At 35.5% G+C, this 24,212-nt stretch overlaps 1 protein-coding gene across 1 annotated transcript in view; it reads left to right on the top strand.

Annotated features, from left to right (window-relative positions):
• CNTN6 (contactin 6) overlaps window positions 1-24,212 on the top strand; it is a 517,724-nt gene that overhangs the window by 269,122 nt on the left and 224,390 nt on the right. Inside the window, exon 5 of the mRNA XM_069084074.1 lies at window positions 5,529-5,624. Within this exon, the coding sequence (XP_068940175.1) occupies window positions 5,529-5,624 (96 nt within the window). The remainder of the gene's footprint in view (window positions 1-5,528; window positions 5,625-24,212) is intronic.

Below are 24,212 nucleotides of genomic sequence, written 5' to 3'. Positions count from 1 at the left end.
TTCTTTCTTTCTTTCTTTCTTTCTTTCTTTCTTTCTTTCTTTCTTTCCTCTTTATTAATTAAAAGTTTTTTTAAAAGTTAAAAAATAGTAATTTAGAGCATTTTTTCATATGATTATATTTTTCATTTATTCCTCTGAAAACTATTTGTTTATATCCTTTAACCACGCCTTTGGTGCCTCTTAGCAGCATGTAGTGTCCTTCCTTTTCTCTTTTAATTGGGTCTGTTCTTATTTTTGCTTTGTCCGAGATCAGGATTGGTTATCCTATTCTTTTTTCCTTCCTCAGGTGAAGCATAACATATTCTGCTCCAGCTGTTTGCCTTTCCTCCGGGTTTGTCTCTGCTTCAAACTTGTTTCTTGTAAACAACATTTTGTAAGATTATGGTTTTTAATTCACTCTGCTATCCACTTCTATTTTAGGGTGGAGTTCTTCCCATTCACACTCACAGTTATGATTACTGTGTCTTTCTCTCTGTACTATGCCCCCACCCTGTTTACGTTTTTCCCTCTCATTTCTCTCTTTCCCTCCTCGGTAGAACTATGCTTTTGATCATCGCTTCTTTCAATCTGCCCTCCCTTCTGTCCACTTTCTCCCTTTTCTTTCCCCTTTCCCATTTCCCCTTCTACTTCCTATAAGGTAAGTTAGATTTCTATACTTAACTGAGTATGTTATTCAATTTTTAAGCCAAATCTGATGAGAGTAAGGTCTTGGTACCTCTTCATGTGATGTAAATTATCCTTTTCTGTCTTCTCCTTTCCTCTTCTCACTGTACAGTCACTTTTCACCACTTAACTAGATTTTTTTTTTTATCATCACATCAAAGTCAGCTTATGCCCATGCCCTTTGTCTGTGTATAACCCTTTCTAAATGTCATAGTAAAATACAGTTCTCAAGAGTTACAAGTATCACCTTCCCTTGTAGAGATGTAGACAGTTTGCCCTTATTGAATAACATTTTTTTCTTTCCTGTTTCCCTTCGTATGTCTGTCTTGAGTCTTACATTTGAAAAGCAAATTATCTGTTGATCTCTGGTCTTTTTATCAGAATGTCTATCTCCTCCCCTAAAAAGTTATGCTCAATTTCACTGAGCTGTTAATTCTTGGTTGTAATCCAAATTTCTTTATGTTATAGGATATCATATTCCAAGCTCTCTGATCTTTTAATGTAGGAGCTTCAAGGATCTGTGTAATCCTGACTGTAGTTCCATGATATTTAAATTGTTTCTTTCTGGTCCCTTCCATTATTTTTTCTTTGACCTGATAATTTTGGAATTTTGCTACCATGTTCCGTGGCAATTTCAATTTGGTATCTCTTTCAGGAGGCTTTTGGTGGATTCATTCACTGACTATGATGTCCTTTGGTTCTAGGACCTCAAGGCAGTTTTCTTGAGGATTTCTTGAAAAATTCTGTCTAGGCTTTTATTTTTTTTTTCATCATAACTTTCAGGTAACCCAATTCTTCTTAAATTCTCTCTCCTGGATCTATCTTCCAGGTCAGTTGTTTTCCCAGTGTTGTAGTTGATGTTTTCTATTTTTATCATTCATTTGATTTTACTTGACTGATTCATGATGTCTCATAGTGTCATTAGCTTCCACTTGTCCAGGTCTAATTTTTAATGGATTTTTAAAATAAGATTTTTGTAACTCTTTTTCTACTTTTTAAGAAGTTCTTCTCTTTTGTGAGTTTTTGTGTCTCCTTTTCCATTGACCAATTCTATTTTCTACAGTCAATTTTTGTCCTTACATTACAAAGCTATTGACTCTCTCTTGTATACCTCTCATTTTTCTCCCCAATGTTTCTTCTACCTCTCTTATTTGACTTTTAAAATCCTTCTTCATGTCTTTCAAGAAAGCTTGTAGGGTTTGAGATCAGTTCATATTTCCCTTTGAGTTTTTGAATGTGAATATATGGGCAATGTTGTCCTTTTCTGAATTTGTGTTTGGATCTTCCCTGTCCCCATAGTAGAAATCTATGGTCATTGTCTGATTCTGCTTTTTGCTCATGATGTTTGCCTATTTCCTAACTTTTAAAGTTGAACTCTTCTGCTAGCAAACAGTGGGCACTAGCTGAAGCTACTTAAGCTAAGGGCCAGGGACCTGGTCACAGGCTTTGTGTGCTGAGGCCTCAGGTGCAGGCAGCTGAGGCTTTAGGGGACTGGTATCTACCTGGTACTGAGCTGGGGTCAGCAACACTAAAGCTCTAGGTGTGGGGCTTCAGAGTCTGGCCCCTGGAAGATGCCTCCTCACCCAGGCTGCTTTGAAGCACTGAGAGGTTTGGCTCCTAGAGGATGACTGCCTGTCTGTAGTTGTATTTCCTGGAATTGTGCTTCCTGGAGTTTTGCTAAAGCACTGGGAGTTGTGGCTGCTGGAGGACACCTAACAGCTGGTGCACATGGTTTTCTAAGCCAGTGTCTACAAGTTACCCTTGCCTGTGCAAAGGCACTTGGGAAGTGGAGGGGTCCTGGTATTGGCGTTTAGCTGCTCTGCCACCTTGGTCCTTTGGGTGGTTTGCTGAGGTGGGGCTTGCTGCTGGCTTGCTGCTTCCAGTCTTACACTATCCCCCTTTCAACAGAGTGAGAGGGCACTTTCTTACTAATTCCCCAAGCTTCTCAGGCTACAAGACTGCTGTACTCTGTCTTTTTGCTAACTCAGATGTCCAGGGTTTTGCCTGGGGCAATATATTCTGAGATTTTAAAGGTCAAGAAGGGAGAGTGAGAGAAACATATTTTTTTTTTCTTAAGCAATTGGGGTTAAGTAACTTGCTCAAGGTTACATGGCCAGTTATTTCTGGGTGTGGTGCTAAGTATCTGCACCCGGATTTGATCCCCAGGTCATCCCGACACTGGAGCCAGTGCCCTTACTCACTGAGCCACCTGGCCTCCCCTAAGAGAAACATACTTCTTACTCCACCATCTTGACTCCCAGAAGTCCCCATTGAACTCTTGCTTTTTAATAACGTGATATTTGTCATATTAAGCTTTCTGAGTTTCAATTTTTCTAATTGGTGGAAAAAGTAGTAGTGGTTATAAGAGTAGCTCTGCCTACCTCATTGGGTTTCTATTTCTTAGCATCAAATAATACAAGAATATACAAAGGGGCCATAACTTCTGAGGTGTGGAATTGCCCTTCAACTCTTGAAACCCATATATCCCATAATTTCTTATAGATTTTCCTGAAGCCCAATGAAGTTAAATAAATATGTCCAAATGCATTCAGTTACTAAAGTCATAGGTAGGATGTGAATGCAGGTTTTTTTTTACATCAGAAAATCTAACACTCTCCAGTATCTCTCTGTCTCTGTCTCTGTCTCTGTCACTCTCTCTCTCTCTCTCTCTCTCTCTCTCTCTCTCTCTCTCTCTCTCTCTCTCTGTGTGTGTGTGTCTCTCTCTCTGTCTCTCTCCCTGTCTCTCTCTCTGTGTCTCTCTGTGTCTCTCTGTCTCTGTCTCTGTCTCTGTCTCTCTCTCTGTCTCTGTCTCTGTCTCTGTCTCTCTCTGTCTCTGTTTCTCTCTGTCTCTCTTTCTCACTCCCCCACTGTCAAGAAGGAAGTCTCTTTTTTCCTCCATTTATTTTCCACTCTCACAAATAATCTCTTAGTTTGAGGTTTCATTACCTCTCGCTTGAGCTTTTGCAATACCATCCTAACTGTTGTCCCTGGGGGCTGCAACAAAGACTACAATCCATCTTCCACACAGAGGCCAAAGAGATTTTCTTAATGCAGAGCTTCCCAAACTTAGTTAGCCCTACCACCCCCTTTTCAAAAAGTAAAAATATTAAGCACCCACCTGTAAATCTACTTTCTTTAACTAGTTAAAAGTGTGTTTTTAAATTTAAGCGATTTCAACTATATATATTTAAATGATGCACCTTAAATTTAATAATTTATTGCAAATTTGTGGTTTACTTCTTCGTTGAAATTTTGATGATGTTTTATTATGTGATGTAACATTAGAGGACTGTATCATAAATGAGTCACTGCATGCACATATCTCTGCTGGATTTCTGAACAATCCATGACATGCTCTCCTGCCAATACTTACTTGTTAAGACCTGCCAGCAGACTTGGCTTCTAATCAGTTATAACTTGTGTTTTGTGTGTTTATTTGGAACTAATGTAATCACTAGTACTTTAACTCTGTTACACAGCAGATGAAGCATATACCATTTTTGAAAATTTTCTTATTTTCTCTTCTTTCCTTATGCTTCCACCATCCACTTATTTTTATCCAACATCCCCTAATTGCATCCTAATTTATGACTGTCCACCTGGATCTTTCCAGTGGTCCCCCAAGGAGATCTTATGTATTTGAGAGTACTATTATTATTATATTTTTCAATGAAACCCATTGTTTCCTGGTCCCTTTAGTGTCACACATAAACTTCTTTTTTTTTTTAAAGCAATTCGGATTAAGTAACATGCCCAAGGTTACACAGCCAGTTATTTTTTGTGTGGGTGCCAAGTATCTGAGGCCAGAACCTATCCTGGGTCTCCCGACACTGAGGCCTGTGCTCTTACTCACTGCACCACCTGGCCTCACCTACACATAAACTTCTTTAACATTTTAAAGCCTTCAAAACCTGGTCCCAACTTACCTGTCTAGTTTTATTAGAGTTCATTCCCCATTTCACTTTTTCCTCCTTTTGATCCAACCAAGCTAGATTTCATGCTATTCTACATATAAGTTACTCCATCATCCATCTCCATAACTATGTCAGGGCTGGCTATCCTGTAACTAAAATATGCTTCCTCTTGTCCTCCACCTATTATAACAATGCCTTTTGTTCAGTTATTCAAGTAATTTCCAACTCTTGGTGACAACATTTCAGGTTTTCTTGGCAAAGATACTGAAGTGGTCTGCCATTTCCTTTTCCAGCTAGTTTTACAGATGAGGAAATTGAGGCAAACAGAGTTAAAAGTCTTGGCCAGAGTCACACAGTTAACAAGTGTGTAAGGCCAGATTTGAACTCAAGAAGCTGATTCTTTCTGACACTAGGTCCTGAATTCTACCTACTTGTGCTACCTAGTTTTCCTTATTGGGAATTATAGCTTCCTCAATCAGCCAGATTATTAAAAAAATCTTTTTTGGTAGTCTTTGTTCTAAATTTGAGTTAGTGTGTTCCTCAAAGTCTGAGAAGAAATACGCACATACAGAAATTTAAAATGCCAATTCAAGGAGAATTGCCATGTGCTTTGGGAAATAAATACATTTTAAATACTTCTCCTGGATTGGGAATATAAATGTTTTTGTATTTACAGAGCTCCCTAATTAGTTGCTAAGTGGAATAAGAATAACATGATGAGTAACATTAGCAAATGTTACTATAACTTTATTGGTTAAATCATGTTTTGTAACAATGAGAGCTATCGTTGTCAAGGATAATCTACAATGCAGTTAATCCTTCCTTGTATAACAAACGTATTTACCTTGCTTTTTCATTGAATTCTTATTTCATCAAGAAAAAAGGGTAAACTCATATTTGTCTTCTCCTTCATAATATTAATTCTAAGCATTGTTTTGTTTCTTTGTTAAGATATAGCAAACTTTGAGACCAAAATAAGAAGTGCCGTATCTGTCCTGGCAGGCCAAGGTGTGGTTCTCCTGTGTCGCCCACCACCATACTTTGGAGGTATGTTGAGATACTTTTGTTTACTCCAATATCTTTGCCAACTAGGGGTGCAAATTACGGAACTAAGAGTACTATGCTTGATTAGTAATAATAATAATGTAACAGTATCAGAGATTTTTCTAGGTATCACCATACTACACATAGAAGGAAGCCTGCACCCAATTCATTGTAAACATTGTAATCAGTCTTTTTGTTTAAAGATGCCTAAGGATTAAATAAGTATTCATTGCTGCCTTAGGAAAATACATTTTAAAATTATCTTAAGGAACTTGTAGCTTTCCATAGATGTTATGACTACTGAATGGCTCAAAAGAAAATCTCGAGAACATTATTGGTATATACAAAGGTTTGTTAGACAAATTTTATACCAACAAGTTGAAAATGAGGTAGCATTATATGCTTCCATGGCAGGGGCTGTCAAAGATCAAAGTAATTTCACAAACTTTATCTTGGAGACTTTACACTTCCTTGTAATTTCTAAGTGTGCCAAAATATATTGAAATATGACCCAGTGTAGACCTTGAAACAGTGCTTTTTTTTTTTCAATTCCTTTTTGGAGTTGTATTTACTAAGTGTCCCCATGATCTTATTATGATGTCTATATGAATAGTATAAATTTCATAGGTCAGAATGTGTGTACACACACATGCACACATACACACTAGTATACAGAATACATACACACATGATATACGTGCATGCATATATACAGATGTATGTACATGTGTATGTGTATACACATAGGTTTTATTGCAGTGTATACATGTGTGTAGCCTAAATATGTATATTTGTAGGTACATGGTACATATACACACATATATGTATACATAGACAGATATGTATGTATATGTGTTTATTGAAATACCAATACTTATGCATACACATTACACATATATGTGTGTATATATGTATGTGTGTGTATATATGTATATACACACACAGATACCTACTCTTAAGGACCTTACACACACACTAATAGCATAAGATAATACATAACAGAAAAGTAGTGCACAAGGAAAGAGCAGTCCCTTCTGTGGACATGACCTGAGTGGACAGACCCTTGTAATGGAAAGAGAATGAGCATAGTCTGGGTCCTAGTGTCATCCAATTATATTGGAGTGCTTCACATTCACTTAGTCATTAACCAAAATGTTGGGGACACAGGATGGGTGTCCCCAAGATGAGTGAATTAGCTGCAATTGGGATTAGGACCATAGGTTCTAGAAGTCCAAAATGCAGAATTCCATAGAGGATGCTGGTATGGGAAGATAGGAAGAGACTAGGCAGAGGTGGCAGGCACAAATAAGGTATATGTGATAAGAAGATGAAGCTTAATCTAGCTTTCAATCTTAGGATGGACATTTATCCTTTCAGATCCCCATTTTTGTCATCTGTAAAACTTACAGTACCTATGTGAAAGGATTAGTTGTTTTTGTAGCTCAAATAACATGATGTATATGAAGAACAATATAAATGTCAGATATTATTAAGATAGAAATGAAATATTATATGAATATACTAATTTCCCATAATTTTAAAGCATTAATTTTTATGAAGTTTGAGAAGATAGAAAAGTTTCTCCATCATAATTTTCATTTTCAAACAATCATAAAATTCTTATTAAAGCATACCACAGTCAAATGTAAATGAATTAAGTGGGAAGTTGACATTGTAAAAATAAGACACTTCAAACAAAGAAGGACCTTTTATTTTATATTTATGAGTAATATTCATGACATTAGAAAACTCTGCAATATCAGTGGAGAACTACAGTTCTTCCCACATTGTCCTGTAATAAATCCTTATCATTTTAGTTATTTTATAGGACATTGAAAAAAAAACAAAAAAAATCTTTATCTTTTTTAAAAGCAATGGAAAGTATGATTTACAGTTACCATAATTTTAGAAGACATCATTTGCAAATTTTTTTTATTTCACTACATGCTGTCAACCATGTTAAATCATATTTTGCTGACATTGTTCCCAAATCCTTGAAGAAATCTAATTTTATTTTCATCTTTTTTTCCACTATAAACAAAATTGTCAGGGATCAAAGAAATATGAAACATTTTAAAGTTCAATAAATGACATAGATTAATTGAACTATTGAAAGAGAAAACCTTTCTTTTCCTTTATATTGAGAACTTTAAATGAAAATGTGAACATTTATAACAATACTGGATCTATCGAATTATTCTTTAGATCTACCTCATGGTGTTAGGGAACAAATTCTAAACAACTTTGTTAGAATAGCCACTTTTGGGGTGGCTAGGAGGCGCAGTGAATAGAGAATCGGCCCTGGAGTCAGGAGGACTTGAGTTAAAATTTGACCTCAGACATTTAACACAAAAACTAGCCATGTGACCTTGAGCAAGTCACAACCCCAATTGCCCTTCAAAAAGCAAAAAAAGTAAAATAAAATAGCGACTTTTCTTTTGCAGTTTACATCCTGTACTGTACTGTGATGGGTGGAAATTTTTATATAAAGTGTCATAGGAACATTTTGATGGAGTTCATATTTCTTTGGGTACATCTCACAGGACCTACAGTCAGATAAAAGACTCCACAAATGATACTGGCTTCATCCTCCTCACTAATCTTTGGTAGGGAGCTTTTTATCAACAAGCTAATGCTGACTAATTTTTACCATTTCCTGGTCCTATTCCCAATACTCACTTTCGATTTCGCTTGGAGATTACCTGGCATAAGTTTTGCATATATCTTTTATGTACATAGATGATTGAATGTTGTCCCCTCCCCTAGCACCCATTAGATTGCAATTTTCTTAAAGGCATCATCTTTGTTTTCACCTCTTTTTGTATGTCTAGTGCTTAGCATAGTGTCTGGCACATAATAAGCATTAATTAACAGGGAGAGTACCTTTCATTTTCCTTCCCTTCCTCACTTGAACAGATTAACCCTAACCCTATGACTCTATCATAAAATATAGAACAGTAACATGCATGAAATGCAAAAAAAAAAAAAAAGAAAATGAGGTGTTTGATGAATTCTAGCTCACATAATTGACAGGATTTTAAAAGAAATTAAAGTTGAAAACAAAACACATCTGTGGTCACCTTCTAACCTTTTTGAATGTCTTTCTTTTACTTTTTTGCCTTCTTTTTCCCATTTTTTTCAAGGCCTTGATTTCTTAATGGTTATAAATGGGGAGCAAGTAGCATATTTGCATTGGTCAGGTACTAGTTGCATTATCTACTTGGTGAGGAATTCATTTTCATCCCTCTCAATAATATTTGTATTTTAAATAGGGTGCACTTAAGGTCTACAGTTAGGAATAACCAATAATGAAATTCCAGAGAACATGGGAGAAAGGGAAATATTTTTAGGCAAAGGGGAATGAAGGTGACAGTTCTTAAGAAAAATCGAAGTACACCTTTTGAGCAGCTGACTAAAAAATTCATGCAGATGGACCTAATCTGCAGTACAATATGATATTAGACTAAAGAATTAAGAAGATGCAAATGCAAATAACTTATTTCATACCTAAATTCTGATTAGTAGACATAAGCAGTGTTCCACTTAGATATACTTGCATTTCAAAAATAAAGTCAGGTTTGGGGGGATTTTGGAAAAATTTTTTAAATCCATAAATTTTGTTTTAAAAAACGTACAATAAATGAAATATAAAAATCCCTAAAAGTCAAAATTTACCTGAAAATCACTAAAATACTGGCAGATGTTTATAATGTATTTTTTTTTTTGGTTTGCCATCTCTTTGGACAGAGAAAAAGCAGATATTCCCTTGAGCTCTCCCCAATTGCCTTTCAAACAACTTTAAATAATGCCTCAAAATAAATTCTGGAGTGGCAGAAGTAACAAAAAGCCTACATGAAACAATTTTTCAATTTAAGACAACTTCAAAAGTAGGTAGGAAATGTCTGCATATCATGGTGAGAATGGAGTACAGTCCAAAAGAGGCTGAACCAGTACTGACCACACCACAAGAATCCAGCAGAAGGCCTTGGGAGTGACTGAATCAGTGGCCACAGTGGCTTTTTCCTGAATTCTCAGCCACAGAAAGTAAAGGTATTGAAAAACTGGTCAGAAGGAAAACATAGGGGTCCTTTTGATGTCACTGTGTGCAAGACATCAAAAGGACCCCTATGTTTTCCTTCTGACATTGCCCATATATGTATCTGAGTCACAGTCCCAGGGCAAGGAGGAGCACTTACACTCTGACCTTATACAATAGTCGAACTGGTACCTAGTCCCAGTTATACAGACCAGAGCATAGGCCAGGATAGTAGCAAACACACCTCGTCCGTGATCATGCCACTTTGGAAGAAGCAAAAGCATGCAGACACCCACAACTAGCTCTGAAGCTACGCAAAATAAACCTTCAACTTGGGACAATTCCCTGCACCACAGGAAGAGAGTACAGCTTTAATATGAAGTTAAAAGTCGAGAAATAGGTAGGAAAAAAAATGAGCAAGAGACAACAAAAAAGATTCTCATCATAGAAAGTTACTATGGTGACAGACAAGATCAAAACATAAACTTAAAAAAAAAAACCCAACCAAATCAATAGTGCTATACCAAACCTCAAAGAAAAATGTAAATTAGTTTGATTCCCCAAAAGAATTATTGGAAGAGTTCAAAAAAATTTTAAAATCAAATGAGAGAGGTAAAGGAAAAATTGAAAGAAGAAATGACAGTGAGGTGAGAAAATAACAAGTCTACCATTTGTTAAGTGAGAAAGGAGTCTTGCTTTAACTTAATATTTAAAATAGACTTTTCAATAAATAAATATTTTCTCACTCCCATGTCCTCCTACCAACACACACACACACGCACACATGCACATACATACACACACAAACAAAGAAAAGACAAACAAAATATCATGCATGCATATCATCAAGCATGATAAAGCCCTATATTATTCATGTCCAAAAGAACATAATCTCACTTGGTATGTTTAATACATCTTATCTCTATCAAGAGGTTGGTAGTATTTGGCTTGTTTTATTGTTTACAAAGTTGCATCATTACTACCAAGTTTGTTTGTTTTTTTTATAAGGTTTTCTTCCTTCACACAGTTAAAGATGGTTTGTATACGAACTGCTCTTTTGTTTCTGCTTTCTTTACTAATCATTATTTAATAATAAAAAAAATCTTTGCATATTTCTATAGAATCCCACTGTTTATCATTCCTCATGGAGTAGCAATATTCCATCCAAGTGAGGTTCTATGATTTAATAATCATCCGGTTTAAAAGTACGTAATTTGTTTCCAGATTTTTACCATTAAAAATATTACTGCCTTCAAGACATTCATATGAGTAGTAGTATCTTTTTTATTTCTTTTTGACAATCTACTTAAAGTTAGTAACTAATAGGGAAATGCCTGTGCCATGTAGGTTATTTTGAAACTTTTATTATATAATTTCACATTGTTTTCTCCAACAGCAAGATTAATCCATGGTTTTTGTCAATAGTGAATTAGCAGATTTAATTTTACCAGATCCTAATCAACCCCGAATTTTATCATCATTTGTCATTTTTACTAACCTGATGGGCAGAATGTGATAGCTTAAGAGATGTTTTCTTGTGCAGTTATCTAATTATGTGTAATCATGAACATTTTTAAATTATTGCTTATAACTTGTGTTTCTAATTTCATCTTCACTAAAATCATTACAATTGTCTATACCATGAAATAAGATTTTCTATAAATGCCAATTAAAATATATGCCTTTCCACTTTATTGTTAGGATATAAAATATAATTCCTGGGCTCATAATGAGGATTATGTTGTATTTTGGAAGAAATGTTCCATTTCTCCTCAGTCCTCCACTTTCAAATGGGATAGAACAGTGGAATTTAAGACAGGAATTTACTAAATTGAGTTGAAACCAGGAAAACAGTCCTATGATTGAGTCTTCCTTCCAATTTGTTACAATAAAGACATTAGAAATTCACCTACCAATTGAAATACTTTTAAAGGACTTCTGTTTTGGAGAATGAGGAGGGATGTGCCTCAAATAAACATAACAAACTTTCTGTGCTCTGACTCTTAAGGTGTTTGCTGCCTTCAGGTACAAAATTTCGAAGAAGATACACTGTGAGCTGGAGTCAGGATGGTCTAGGCTTGAAAGACCTTCAGATGTTCATTAACTATATGACCTTGGGCAAGTCCTTTAAAGTCTTTCTTTCTCATCTTCCTTATCTGTAAAAAGAGGGCAAAATACTTCATGGTTTCTAAGGTCCTTCCAACTCTAAAGCTATGATCCTTGAAGGACAAAATGTTGGGTTTATTGTAGTAATTATGACTCAAATATGACATTTTACCAAGAGGTAGTATTAAAAGCTACTCAAGCCTTAGGTCAACACTTCTTAGAAATACTTTTAATTGAGTAGAATAAATAAACTCCACTTGTCTGTCTTCCTGTTTTTTTTTTATTTCAATCTATTAAATTCACACTCTAATCCACATTTTAGTTTAAGGGCAATCCTTAGCTCTAAAAGGTTATTCAAACTTAACACAAGTCCTATTTGGCTCTAACAAACAGGCATTGAATGTATCCAACAAAAATTGGATTTCTGTTTTCTGAAAATTACATTGAAATAGATTCATCAGATATATAGAGGTTCTTAATTTGGGATTCAGAGGGACTATGGATCTTTGCATTGATTTCTAGGGTTGGTAATATTGGATGAGGAGTATATACATCTCCATCACAATCATATACCATATTCTTCAAGGTTTCTGGTAATATATCTCTCTTTACATCTAGGTCATGTATCCATTTTGACCTCATCTTGGTAACTGGTATAAGATTTTGGTCTATACCCAATTTCTGCCAGAGTACTTTTTAGCTTTTCCAGTATTTTTTTTCTAAATAATGATTTCTTAATCCCAAAACTTGTCTTTTTATGTGTTTATTTTGAGATCTGTGTTTCTAGAAATGTGGGAAATTCCTGGTGAATTGTTCAAACAAAGCAGATGAGAACATTTTTAGTGACCTACAGTTTTAGAACGTTTCCTGAAGCATTGAGTGTTTAAGTGATTTGTGTAGGGATATGTGTCCATTAGGGAACTTAAGATATAGTAGTCAGAGTGCTAGACCTTAAGCCTAGAAGACTTGAGTTCAAATGCAACCTCAAATGCTAGCTGTGTGACTCTGGACAAGTCATTAACAAGTTACTCTTTGCGTCAGTTTCCTTAACCCTTAAATGTGGAGTATAGTGTTCTTAGGAACATGTGAATGAGTTAATAATTATGAATTACTTAGCATATAATGGGCTCATCGATGCTTCTTCTTGTCCATACTCTGTCTCAGAGGCAAACCTTGCCACCAAGTCTTCTTGACTCTTGGGCTTACTTTCTCTCAACTCTGATGCAGTGTCTTTCATTCTCTTCTTATTAATATCATTATCATCCCCTAAATAAACCAGACTTAAAACTTTGCTATATAATTTGATTCTTCTTCCTCCCTCACATCCCAAACACAATCAAATGATGTCTCATATTCATTTTACATCCATAACATACATCACACTCATCTCCTCTCTGAACAGAACACAACTCATTTAAGTCTATGTTATCTCATATTTGGCCTATCTTAACACCTTCTTAATGTATCTGTTTGATTTGAAGTTCCCACTTCTGTAATTCTTCCTTTATTATATTGACAAAACAATCTTTCCAATTAACAAATCTAATGATGCTTTCTATTGTTCAGTAATGTCTGATTCTTCATAACCCTATTTTAGGTTTTCTTGGCAGAGCTACTAGAGTTCTTTGCAATTTCCTTTTCTAGCTCATTTTGCAGATGTGGAACTGAGGCAAACAGGGTTAAGAAACGTGTTTATGGTCACAAAGTTAATAAGTATTTGAGAAAAGATTTGAGCTTATGAAGAAAAGTCTTTCTGACTCCAGGCCCAGCCCAGCACTCTAAGCACTGTGCCACCAAGCTGCCCTTATGATAATATTATCTCTGTTAAATAGCTTCTGTGAAAGCCTATTGCCTATTACCACAAACAAATAAAACAAAACAAAACAAAAATCTAGGTTCTTAACCTGAGACTTAAAACTCTTCACAATCTGATCTCCATTTTAACTTTGTGACCCATTATTTCACACATTCTTATGTTGTAGAGAGACTAAAGTATTATTTGTTCCATAATCTGACATATTATCATGAGCTTTTTATGTATCTTTATATATTACTTTACAAACATCAAGTAAACTCCTTTCTCATTTTTACCTTGACAACACCATTTTTTTTTCTTTCAAGAACTTTGATTAGTTTTGCTACCTCTATGATGTATTTCCTAATATTCCCAGCCAACCATGGGCTCTTTTTCAAACAATTGAGTAACATTTAACCTGGATATTTTTATAAGGTGCCCAGAAGTGACCTTTTTTCCAAAACATTCTGAAGTACAAGTTTGCCCTTTCATGTAGCCAGAATAATCTTAGGTTCTTTAATCTACCTCTATTTTCATAATAGAAAGAAGATGCCTACATGACAGAACAAGGAGAAGAACTTAGGCTTTATCACTATAGATTTCTCTCTGTCTCTGTCTCTCTCTGTCTGTCTCTGTCTCTGTCTGTCTCTGTCTCTCTCTCTCTCTCTGTCTCTCTGTCTCTCTGTCTCTCTCTGTCTCTCTCTCTCTCTCTCTCTCTCTCTCACACACACACACACACACACACACACACACACCACAAAGAGTGCGTTTAACACCTAATACCAAGTACGTGTATGATAATGAGGAGGATTGCACATCAATTTTTGTGTTCGTATTTTTAAATATTACAGTACAAGTTACTGGGCCATAAAAGACTGTCGAAACACAGTCATGCTCAGAGGGAAATAATCTTTGTTGTGTGCTTGAGGGAGCAGCTGAAAGAACCTTCAAGTGCTTGCTACAGAACCACCATTTCTGATGATGATAACATCAAAGCAGGTGTTGATGTCAAACTTTAGAAAAGCCACTACATTATGGGCACGTTATCATTCAGTGAAAATGCTGCTACTGAATCATCAGAGGGAAAACATATCCCCTTCATTAATGACAGATGAATGTCATGGATTCTAGGGAAATATTTTACAAATCCAATGGCTGAAACTAGTAGTTTATGAATTTTACATTTAATTAAGAAAAGCCAAATGGGAAGATTTTAAACTCCCAATTTGCAAGTGTTTTTTTTCTTCCCATCCCCCTTTTTTTCCTTAAAAAAATACAAATTAAGCACTGCAGTTGCTTTGGATGGAATAGGATAGGAAAAATTTATGTGATTTTCTGGATGATTGGGAACATAAAGGTTTTGGGGAGAAATGAACTGAGGAAGGTCAAACAGAGTTTTCCTATAAGCAGAGACTTTTAGTGAGAAGCTTATCTTTTTAAAATAGCTTGTCAGGGATGTATAAAATAATTTACTTTATTTTTAGTAATATTTAAGTGACATAGTGATGTCATTGGCTAGCTAATTTGTCATTTATGCCATTTACCAACCAGCAGTAGTCGTAGTTGGTTGATTAATACGAAACTGGTTGGCAGTTTATTTGGTCAGTCAGTGGGCTGGGGACAAACACTCTAAGATGCTAGCCATATACCATTCTTCCTCTCTTCTTCCCCTCAAAAGAATTAAACACCCCAAAAAGGTTATGTGGAAGCCAAAAGTTTGAGGACACAAAATACTCAAATTCTTGCTCAAGGTTCAAACTTCCCCTTAATGCCTCCTTTAACACTCCAGATATAATGATAAAAGGTGAAAGTTTCCTTAACCTGCCATTGAGGTATATACATAATCTTTCAATGTAAAAGGCTGTTTTATACCTCACTAATGACGTGTTTTTGCTAAAGGACAGTCTAGTCTGAGGCTCATCAATTACAAAGAAAAAAAATGTTTTTTCCTAGCTGATATTATGATTGTTGCCAAAATGGGAAAAATTTAATCAACTTCCACTGGTATTAAGGATTTCAGGGAATAAGTTTTTAAAAAGTTCATACATGTGTGAACACATGCTTGTATGTGTGTATATGTCTTTGTATGTAGTGGATGGTTATTTTCTGATGCATTTGTGTGTATGTCATTGAAAAGGTCTCCATCCCCCAAATATCTCATTATTTCCCTCATTTAAGAATTGAATCTTCATAAGATACATTTCTTCTTAAAAGGCAAATGTGCTTGTTAAGATTCTACTATTGTTATTATTAGCTATGAGCATCTTAGTATAAATTAATATATCAAGTTAATACCATGGCACAATGCCTTTCATGTGACAGAGGATACATGCTGAGTTGAATTGTCCAGTGTCAATGAAACAAATTGAACATGATATAGATAATTGTGAAGGGCTCTTGGGATTGGAGAGGAGAGATATCGATATGGATCAAAGGGTGATATGGGTCAGATCAGGGCTGGTTGCAGAAGGACAGGAGAAAGAGAGAGCTGAGACATTGTAACTATAATGGAACATCATGAAATAGGGGAGGGAGCACCAGAAGGAAGAATTCAGAAAGGCAAGGTAGGCTGGTCTCTCTACTTCTAGCACTATTCTTTTCCCTTCTTACTGATCTTATGAAAATGTAGTTTCTTCTTCCCTTCCCACTGTTTTTTTAGGTAGAGAGTAAATTGCTTAGATTTTCTTCTGTTTTTTTTTTTAATTCTATTCCATTGACTCTATTGGATTTAATTATAATCTCTATTCAGGTTATTCACAGGTGTATTTATTGAGCCCTTACCTCTCTCCCAACCCCAATCCCACATTTCCAACTATCCATTACACATCTGGAACTTATCCTTTAGATATCTTAAATGCAACATTTCCAAAATGGAATCCATTCTTCCCTCCCCCTTTCAAATTGACACTTTTCATAATTTCACTAATTGATGAGGAAACCATCATCATCTGAGCCACCCAGGCTGTAAACCCAAGGATCATCCTTCACTCATTAAGCTATTAGACCCTACCTTCCTCAGGTAAAATCAGTGCTCATGTCCTATTGATTCAAATTTCTCAACATCTCTCAATATTCTCCCTTCACTCTTTTGACACTCCCGCCACCTTGGTAAAGGTTCTCAAAACCTCACTCCTCCAATATTTAATAATTTTGTAATTTCTTTCACTGCATTAAGTCCCTCACAGTCCAGTCCATCTTCAAATGAGACATAAAAGTGATCTTCCAAAAGTGCAGGTCTTACCATGCCATTCCCCCTTTTTAATACACTCCAGTGACTCTCTATTGCCTCCAAAACAATCCATATTTTTAAAGCCCTTCATAACCTGTCCCTTTCTTACCTTCCCTTTCTTATTCCTTCTTCCCTTCCACATATGGTATGATACAATGACTCTGGTCTTTCTCCTTGCTCAACATTTTCCTTCTCCTGACTGCATTTTCACTTTCTCCCATCCCCAATGAATGATATCCTCTCTCTCCTGACTTCAATCTTTTGTGTTCCCTTCCTTTCTTCTAGACCCAACTAAAATCACACCTTCCACAAGAAATCTTTCCTGACCTCCCTCCACCCTTAATACTATTGCCTTCTATCTGTGATTATCTCCGGTTTATCTTGTTTACATCTTATTTGCACATAATTGTTTGTGTGTTGTCTTCTTTCATTAGACTGGGAGCTCCTTAAAAGTAGAGGAAGGGTTTTTGTATTCTCAAAACTTAGCACAGTATGAGGCATATTTTAGACCCCTAATAAATGCTCAGTGATTTGACTTTGTATATACTATAAATTATTCAGTTGTTTCAAACTCTTCATGACCCCAGCTAGAAAAGGTGTGCATCTGGATTTGAACTCAGGTCATTCTGACTCCAGGCCTGGTGTTCTATCCAATGCACCACTTAGGTGGCCAACTTGGCATGTAGGATATCACTAAATTGCATAAATGGCCATGGAAAACTCAAGAAACTGAAACAAAGAGGGAGAGTCTAAATCATCTGTGCAAAGGCACAGAAGACTAGCATAGAATTCTGAAAGTTATAATCAGAGCAAATTTCATATACCTACATTGAGATGGTACCTAGAGATTTAATGCTCACAGTGTGGGAGATAAAGAGAAGGAAGGGTGCTACAGCATCACTAGAAGCCTGTATCTCTTTCTCTCAGTGAACAGAAATCTGATGATGTTCAATGAGCTGGAGCAGATTCATCACAGAAATAGGCATTGAACAAAGATCATGAAACTCTTATGTAGCCCTGGGCATATGCTCAAGGTTATCCATTACTCAGCCAGGGTGTCAGAAGATGAGAGGTAATGCCAACACAGAAACACCATTTTTCTTCTGTTTATATTGAAAAGAATTTACAATCTAGGTTTTTTTTAGTTAAAAAAAGAAGAAGCCTTTGAGCATATATTTAGCTGAAGCAGATCAGCAGATGTAGAGGTGAGGCAGAGAGTGAAATCATCAGAGGGCCAGGAAAGCAAGTGAAATGATGAAAAGGCTTCAACAGGGACTTACCAAACTGGAGAACACAAGAACCAAAGCCCCCAAGCTTATTTCTAAAAATAAGGAATGAATTATATTCGTGCATGACTGACCTCAATTAAATAGAACCATGGGGCAAAAGGAAACATTGGAAGGTCACCTAGTACATTCACATAGGATCGAAATTCACAAGAGGACTTCACAATAATCTAGTCTTACTTGTACCTGCAAGTAGGGAGCCTCTTGACATTGTCCTTGAAAAACAGTCATCTAAACTCTGCTCAAACCATTCTGCAGAAGAGAAGTTTGATTATTCAACCAAGGCTGCCATAGAATCTTCGATCCAGAGTGATCTTGAGTTTAAAAGACTACAGATTTCCACCTGTACAACCCTTTCATTGTTCAGGAGAAAAAAAAAAACTGTGACCCTGGGAAGTTAAGTGTCTTACTGAGATCATGCAGTGAGCTGGATCAGAAGAGATATTAAACCCTAGATCCTCACAGTGATCCCCCACCCCGCAATGGAATGCTCTAAAGCCATCCATTCTATTTTCAGAAGGCTTTTATTATTAGGCATTTTCCTTATATTAAGTCACAACCTGATTCCCTTTAGCCTCCACTCATTAGTTCTGTATCCAAGTACTAGATTTGCAACCAGAGGATGGGTACTTAATATGCATATGTATAGATAAGCCATTCAGCATCCCAAGGTCTCGGTTTTCTCAGATTTAATCTAGTTTTAGTGATATTCACATATCTACTATACCTCTATCAAAAATAACTGTGCCACTTTCAATCACTAAGTATTTCTTGAGTACTTTAATTGCCAGACACTGTGGTACAGTAGGCATTGTGTATATGAATTTAGGAGTGAGTGAAAAGATCTCTTGTTCTAAAGAGATTTGAATTTTTTAAAGAGAATACATGTTCACCGATAAGCAAGCATAGTCAGTCAGTTAGTTAATTAGGCAAAAGGGAGGCAATAAACATTTATATAGTACCTAATTTGTGTCAGGCATTTTACTAAGTAATTTTTACAACTATGACATCATTTTTATCCTCCTAGTAACCTGTAAGATAGGTATTATTATCCCTTTCCATTTACATTTGAAGAAATTGAGGAAAATGGAGGCAAAACTATTGTCCAGGGAAGATATTCTGAAAAAGCTGAGATCTGAGCTGAAGTTTGAAGAAGTCAGTAAATCTAGGAGTCAAAGCTGATGAAAGATAGCCAACAGTGTCCTTGAAAGAAGTAAAAGAAATAGCCATTGGGGTGATGTAGGCATGGAAGATAGCACGTATTAACTAATGAAGTCAAGACATAGAATATTCTGTATGAAGAAAAGTAAGTACAGTTTAGAAACTGATGAGATAAACTAATGAAAAGTTCCAAAACTTATTTGTCCTTCTGCCCCCTTTGAAAAAAAAATTGCTTGGAGCATCCCTGGACATCTACTTTATTTAACCCACTAACATTTTTTTTAATTTAAATTTTATATTTATAATAATACATCTTAAATTTTATAATGTAATGTATATTTGTGAGTTTTTTCTTGCATTGAAATTTTGATGATGTAATATTCCATCATGTAACAATATAGTATCATCTTGTACACAAGTAATTACAAGCACACATTCCTGCCAATACATGCTGGATTTCTCAACAATGCAACACACTTGCCTGATAATACTTGTTTTTTGAGAAGTGTCTGCAGACTGGACCACTGATGGGTTTTAACTTAAATTTTATTGTTTGTTTATTTCAAAAAATAATGTAGTCACTGTAATTAGCTGTTACACAACAGATAAAACATATACAGAGAGGTTTGTTTTTTTTTTTCAAAAATTTCTTCTCTCCTTGCCATATGCTTCCACTACATACTTATTTTTATTCAATGCCCCCCAATTTCACCAGAGGCTACTATGCCCCACCCTCACCCCAGTCATTTTAGCATTTCCCAAAGGGTGGTATCATCCACTTTGGGAACCTCAGAAATGGAAATAAGGTACTGACATGATGAATGGGTATGGAGAGATACTCATCAAAGGAAACTAAGAAGGAGAAGTCAAACATGCTGGAGGAGGGTGAGATGAATGCAGTGTTACAAAAACCTAGAGGCTAGAAAGAATCCAAGAGCAGAAAGTAATCAACAGTGTTAAAGGTTAGGGGTGGCCAGGTGGCGCAGTGGGTAAGAGTGCTGGCCCCAGTGCCGGGAGATCTGGAATCAATTCTGGCCTCAGATACTCAGCACCCACACAAAAATAATAACTGGCCATGTAACCTTGAGCAAGTTACTTAACCCCGATTGCTTTAAAAAAAAAGTGCTAAAGGTTGCAGAAATGTCAGGATGGATAAAGATTTTGAAAAGGCCATTAGATTTACTCATTAAAAAATCATCTAAATTTTGGGAGATAAGCTTTGTTGAATCATCACATTTTGGATGATTTATAAGCAAGAAAGAGAAGATACAGAGACAGTTAAATGATTAATTAACAATGAATTAATCGTCACTGCCACCACTGATTTAGTCCTCCCCAAGGCCTACTCTTGTTTGACTAGGGCTGGGTCTGTGCTGAACTGTGATCTGTCCCACCCTGATGGAACTGACCTTTCCTGATTACCTTATAAGTTATCTTGGGCTGGAAAATTGTTTAATGCTGTGTTTTTCTGCATTCTGCTGCTCCATAATTTGTTTTGAGGCTTTATTTAAAGTGTTTTGGAGGGTTTGGGGGAGAACTCAGGCAAGTTCCTGATTTTACTCCATCATCTTGGCTCTGCCTCCAGAAGGGTAGGATTACACCTGTGTTTTCCTTGAATTGTATGAAAATGTGACACATTGTTTTTGCCTTTTACTTTATTAAATATTTTATGCTTAAGAGTTAATGATTGATTGTAACCAATTTAGTATTACTATGAAGCACAAGAACAAAGGCTTAGCATCTAAAGTGGCAAGTGATAGGAATAAATCCTCCCATATTGTTACCACATGACCAGGGGAATTTGATATATATTCATGTAGATATGGCTGGTTTTTCCACAGTCAGAAAAAAAAAATTTAGGTCTACTAGTAAGAGGGCAGTTTGGGAATGAGTGAAACAAATCTGAAAAAGAGAAAAGGCACTGGAGGAGCCATTGTAGAAATTATACCTATAGGTAACACTACATGTATTTGTGTGTCTTTCTGTACTATACTTAAAATAAATTTACAGTGGCATTCTGGGCAGCAGCTGGAGACTTTAAGATGAGTTTCTGAATTGAGGTATTCTTTGAACTGACATCAAAGGTAGCCATATTTTCCAAGAGGCTTAGATGAGAAAAGTATTTCAGACATGGGAATCATCCTATTCAAAGGAGTAGAATTGAGAGATGGAATTGTATATTTTTGATATGGATTCAGTTTGGCAAGATTAATGTAGAGTATGGAAGGAAGAATAATATGTAATTAGACTGGAAGGTTAGGCTAAAGCAAAATTGTGAAGGATTTTAAATGATAAACCAAGTCTTTGTTTTATTCTCAATTCAAGAAGGAGAGACTTGAATAGGTGAATGGCAGGTTCAGACATATATTTGGTAGCTATGTACAGGATGGATTGAAGAACCTAGAGATTAGAGGCAGGCATGTTAATTATATGGCTATTGAGAAGTGTGATTCTTCCCAAATGCACTCCTAGAACCACAGATTTAGAAATTGAAGAGAACCAGCATTTGTTTAGTGCACAAAGACTTCATTTTACAAATGAGTAAACTGAGACTGAGAGAGGCTTATAGTGATTTTCCCAAAGGTCACAAAAGTTAATAAACATACTATTAATCTAAAAGGAAGACGGCTGCAAACCAACTAGTCATGGAAAGACTTGATGATAGTCTAAACCTTACAAGACAGTTGTAATAAAACTTTTGTTAGTGTTAATGATGTCATTACTTTGTCAAATCCTTCATCTATAGTAAAAAACCTTCAAAGATTTGGGCTCAAGTTATCATGTAATTACTGAGTATCATTGTTCTTCCCAATTCTATTAAGACATGATTTCTAAACCTTTGTACATGATTTCTAAACCTTTGTACCACACACCACCTTTTTTTGTTTCCTTTAAGATTAAATCTTTTTTTCAATGCCCCCTTTAAAATACAGTTTGCAAAATCTCTCTCTCTCTCTCTCTCTCTCTCTCTCTCTCTCTCTCTCTCTCTCTCTCTCTCTCTCTCTCTCTCTCTTTCTCTCTCTCTCTCTCTCTGTCGCTCTCTCGCTCTCTCAGTAAAACATGGAAATGACTTTACTTTCACATATATCATACGCTTGACTTGTATTAAGTTCACAATTACATTTATATTTTTAAATGATAGAAGAGACCTTAATATTTCATCTTATTCTGGTTGTTTATCATTTCTTTAATTCTGTCTAAGATTTTATATTTAGTCCCATTTATATTGTAATTTTTTTTGTTTTAACTTGTGAAAATTATTTTGATTTATAACACTACCATTAAATGTTCTAGCTACATATCAAATCTATGTCATCCACAACTTTCATTAGCCTGTCTCCTTCTTCTGTTTCTATCATAGTAACCGATTTTTTTTTCACATAGCAAGACCCAGGAGACCTCTGTATGTAGGTGAAAGTACCAAATTAGTATAATTTACAGTGTTGTTCTGGTGTTTCCCTTCTTTCCTGCTTATTTATATATCCATTTGTTCATTTATTTCTAAATGTTTGACCTGCTTTTTTAACTTCTTGAGTTTTAAATTTTCTTTCTCCCTTCCACTCCTACCCCATACATTAGGAAGGCAATGAGTATATTGTAAATTATACATGTGAAGTCATAAAAATATATCTCCATATTAACCGTGGTGGAAAAAATAAAAGTAAAATAACAAAAGTAAAACAAATATGCTTTAAACTGCTCTCAGATAGCATTTTTCATCATCAGTCCTTTGGAATTATCTTGGACCATAGTATTGATCATAATATCTAAATCTTTCCAAAGTGACAAATATTACAATATGACTATTACTGTGTATGATTTTCTCCTGGCTCTTCTTACTTTATCAGTTCACATAAGTCTTCTCAGTTTTTTCTGAAACCACCCTGCTGATTTTTCTAACAGCATAATCAAATTTCATCACAGTCATATGCCACAAATTATTTAGCCACTCCCCAATTCTTTCCAAACACAAAATGAATTTATACATCTATTTTTGTAAATATAGATTATTTTTCTTTTTTTCTTGGACCTCTTTGGGATGTAGATACAACAGTGGTTTTTTTTCTGGGGCATAGAGAATAAACAGTTCAAAAGCCCTTTGGGAATATTTCCAAATAGTTTTCCAGAAGGGTTATACTTGTTCACAACTCCTCCAAGAGTGCATTAGTGTTTCTATTTTTTTTTCCACATCTGTTCAAGAAATAATCAGTTTCTTTTCTATCTTGTTATTCTGTCTGATAGGTGTTAGATACTGTCTCAGAGTTGTTTTAATTTGCTTTTCTCTAAATCATACAGCATAAAAATTTAGAACATTTTTCATATGACTTTGATATCTTCTTCTGAAAACTGCCTGTTCATTATCTTTGACCATTTATCAATTGGAAAATGGCTCTTATTTTTTATTTTATTTTGTCTCAGTCCCCTATATATTTGAGAAATAGCATTTTTGTCAGAAAAACTTACTGTAAATACCCTTCCCCCATTTTCCTGCTTAGTTTCTAAAGTTGGCTGCATTGGTTTTGTTTTGCAAGACCTTTTTAATTGCACGGAATCACAATTATTCATTTACTTCCAGTAATCCTCTGTGTCTCTTGTTTGGTCATAAAAACTCTCCTCTTGTCCATAGATCTGACAAATATATTTGCCCATGCTCACTTAATTTGCTAATAGTATCACATTTAATTTCTAAATTATTTATCCATTTGTAGTTGGTCTATGGTGTGAGATGTTGGTGTATGCTTAGTTTCTGCCAAACTGCTCTCTAGTTTTCCCAGCATTTTTTTACATAAACATTTATTTTTAAGATTTTGAGTTCCAGATTATTTTCCCTTCTTCCCTCCTCACCCACGCCCCCTGGAAAGATAAGCAATGCAATATAGGTTGTACATGTGTAGTTACCCCAATCATTTCCATAGTAGCTATATTGTGAAAGGCTAACTATATTTCCCTCCATCTTATCCCACCCCTCACTTATTTT

Source organism: Petaurus breviceps, unplaced genomic scaffold (assembly GCF_028583685.1).
Source record: "Petaurus breviceps papuanus isolate PSGF00001 unplaced genomic scaffold, PetGlider_PUasm1.0 174, whole genome shotgun sequence".
NCBI lineage: Eukaryota > Metazoa > Chordata > Mammalia > Diprotodontia > Petauridae > Petaurus > Petaurus breviceps.
This window is presented reverse-complemented; position numbering and strand designations above follow the sequence as displayed.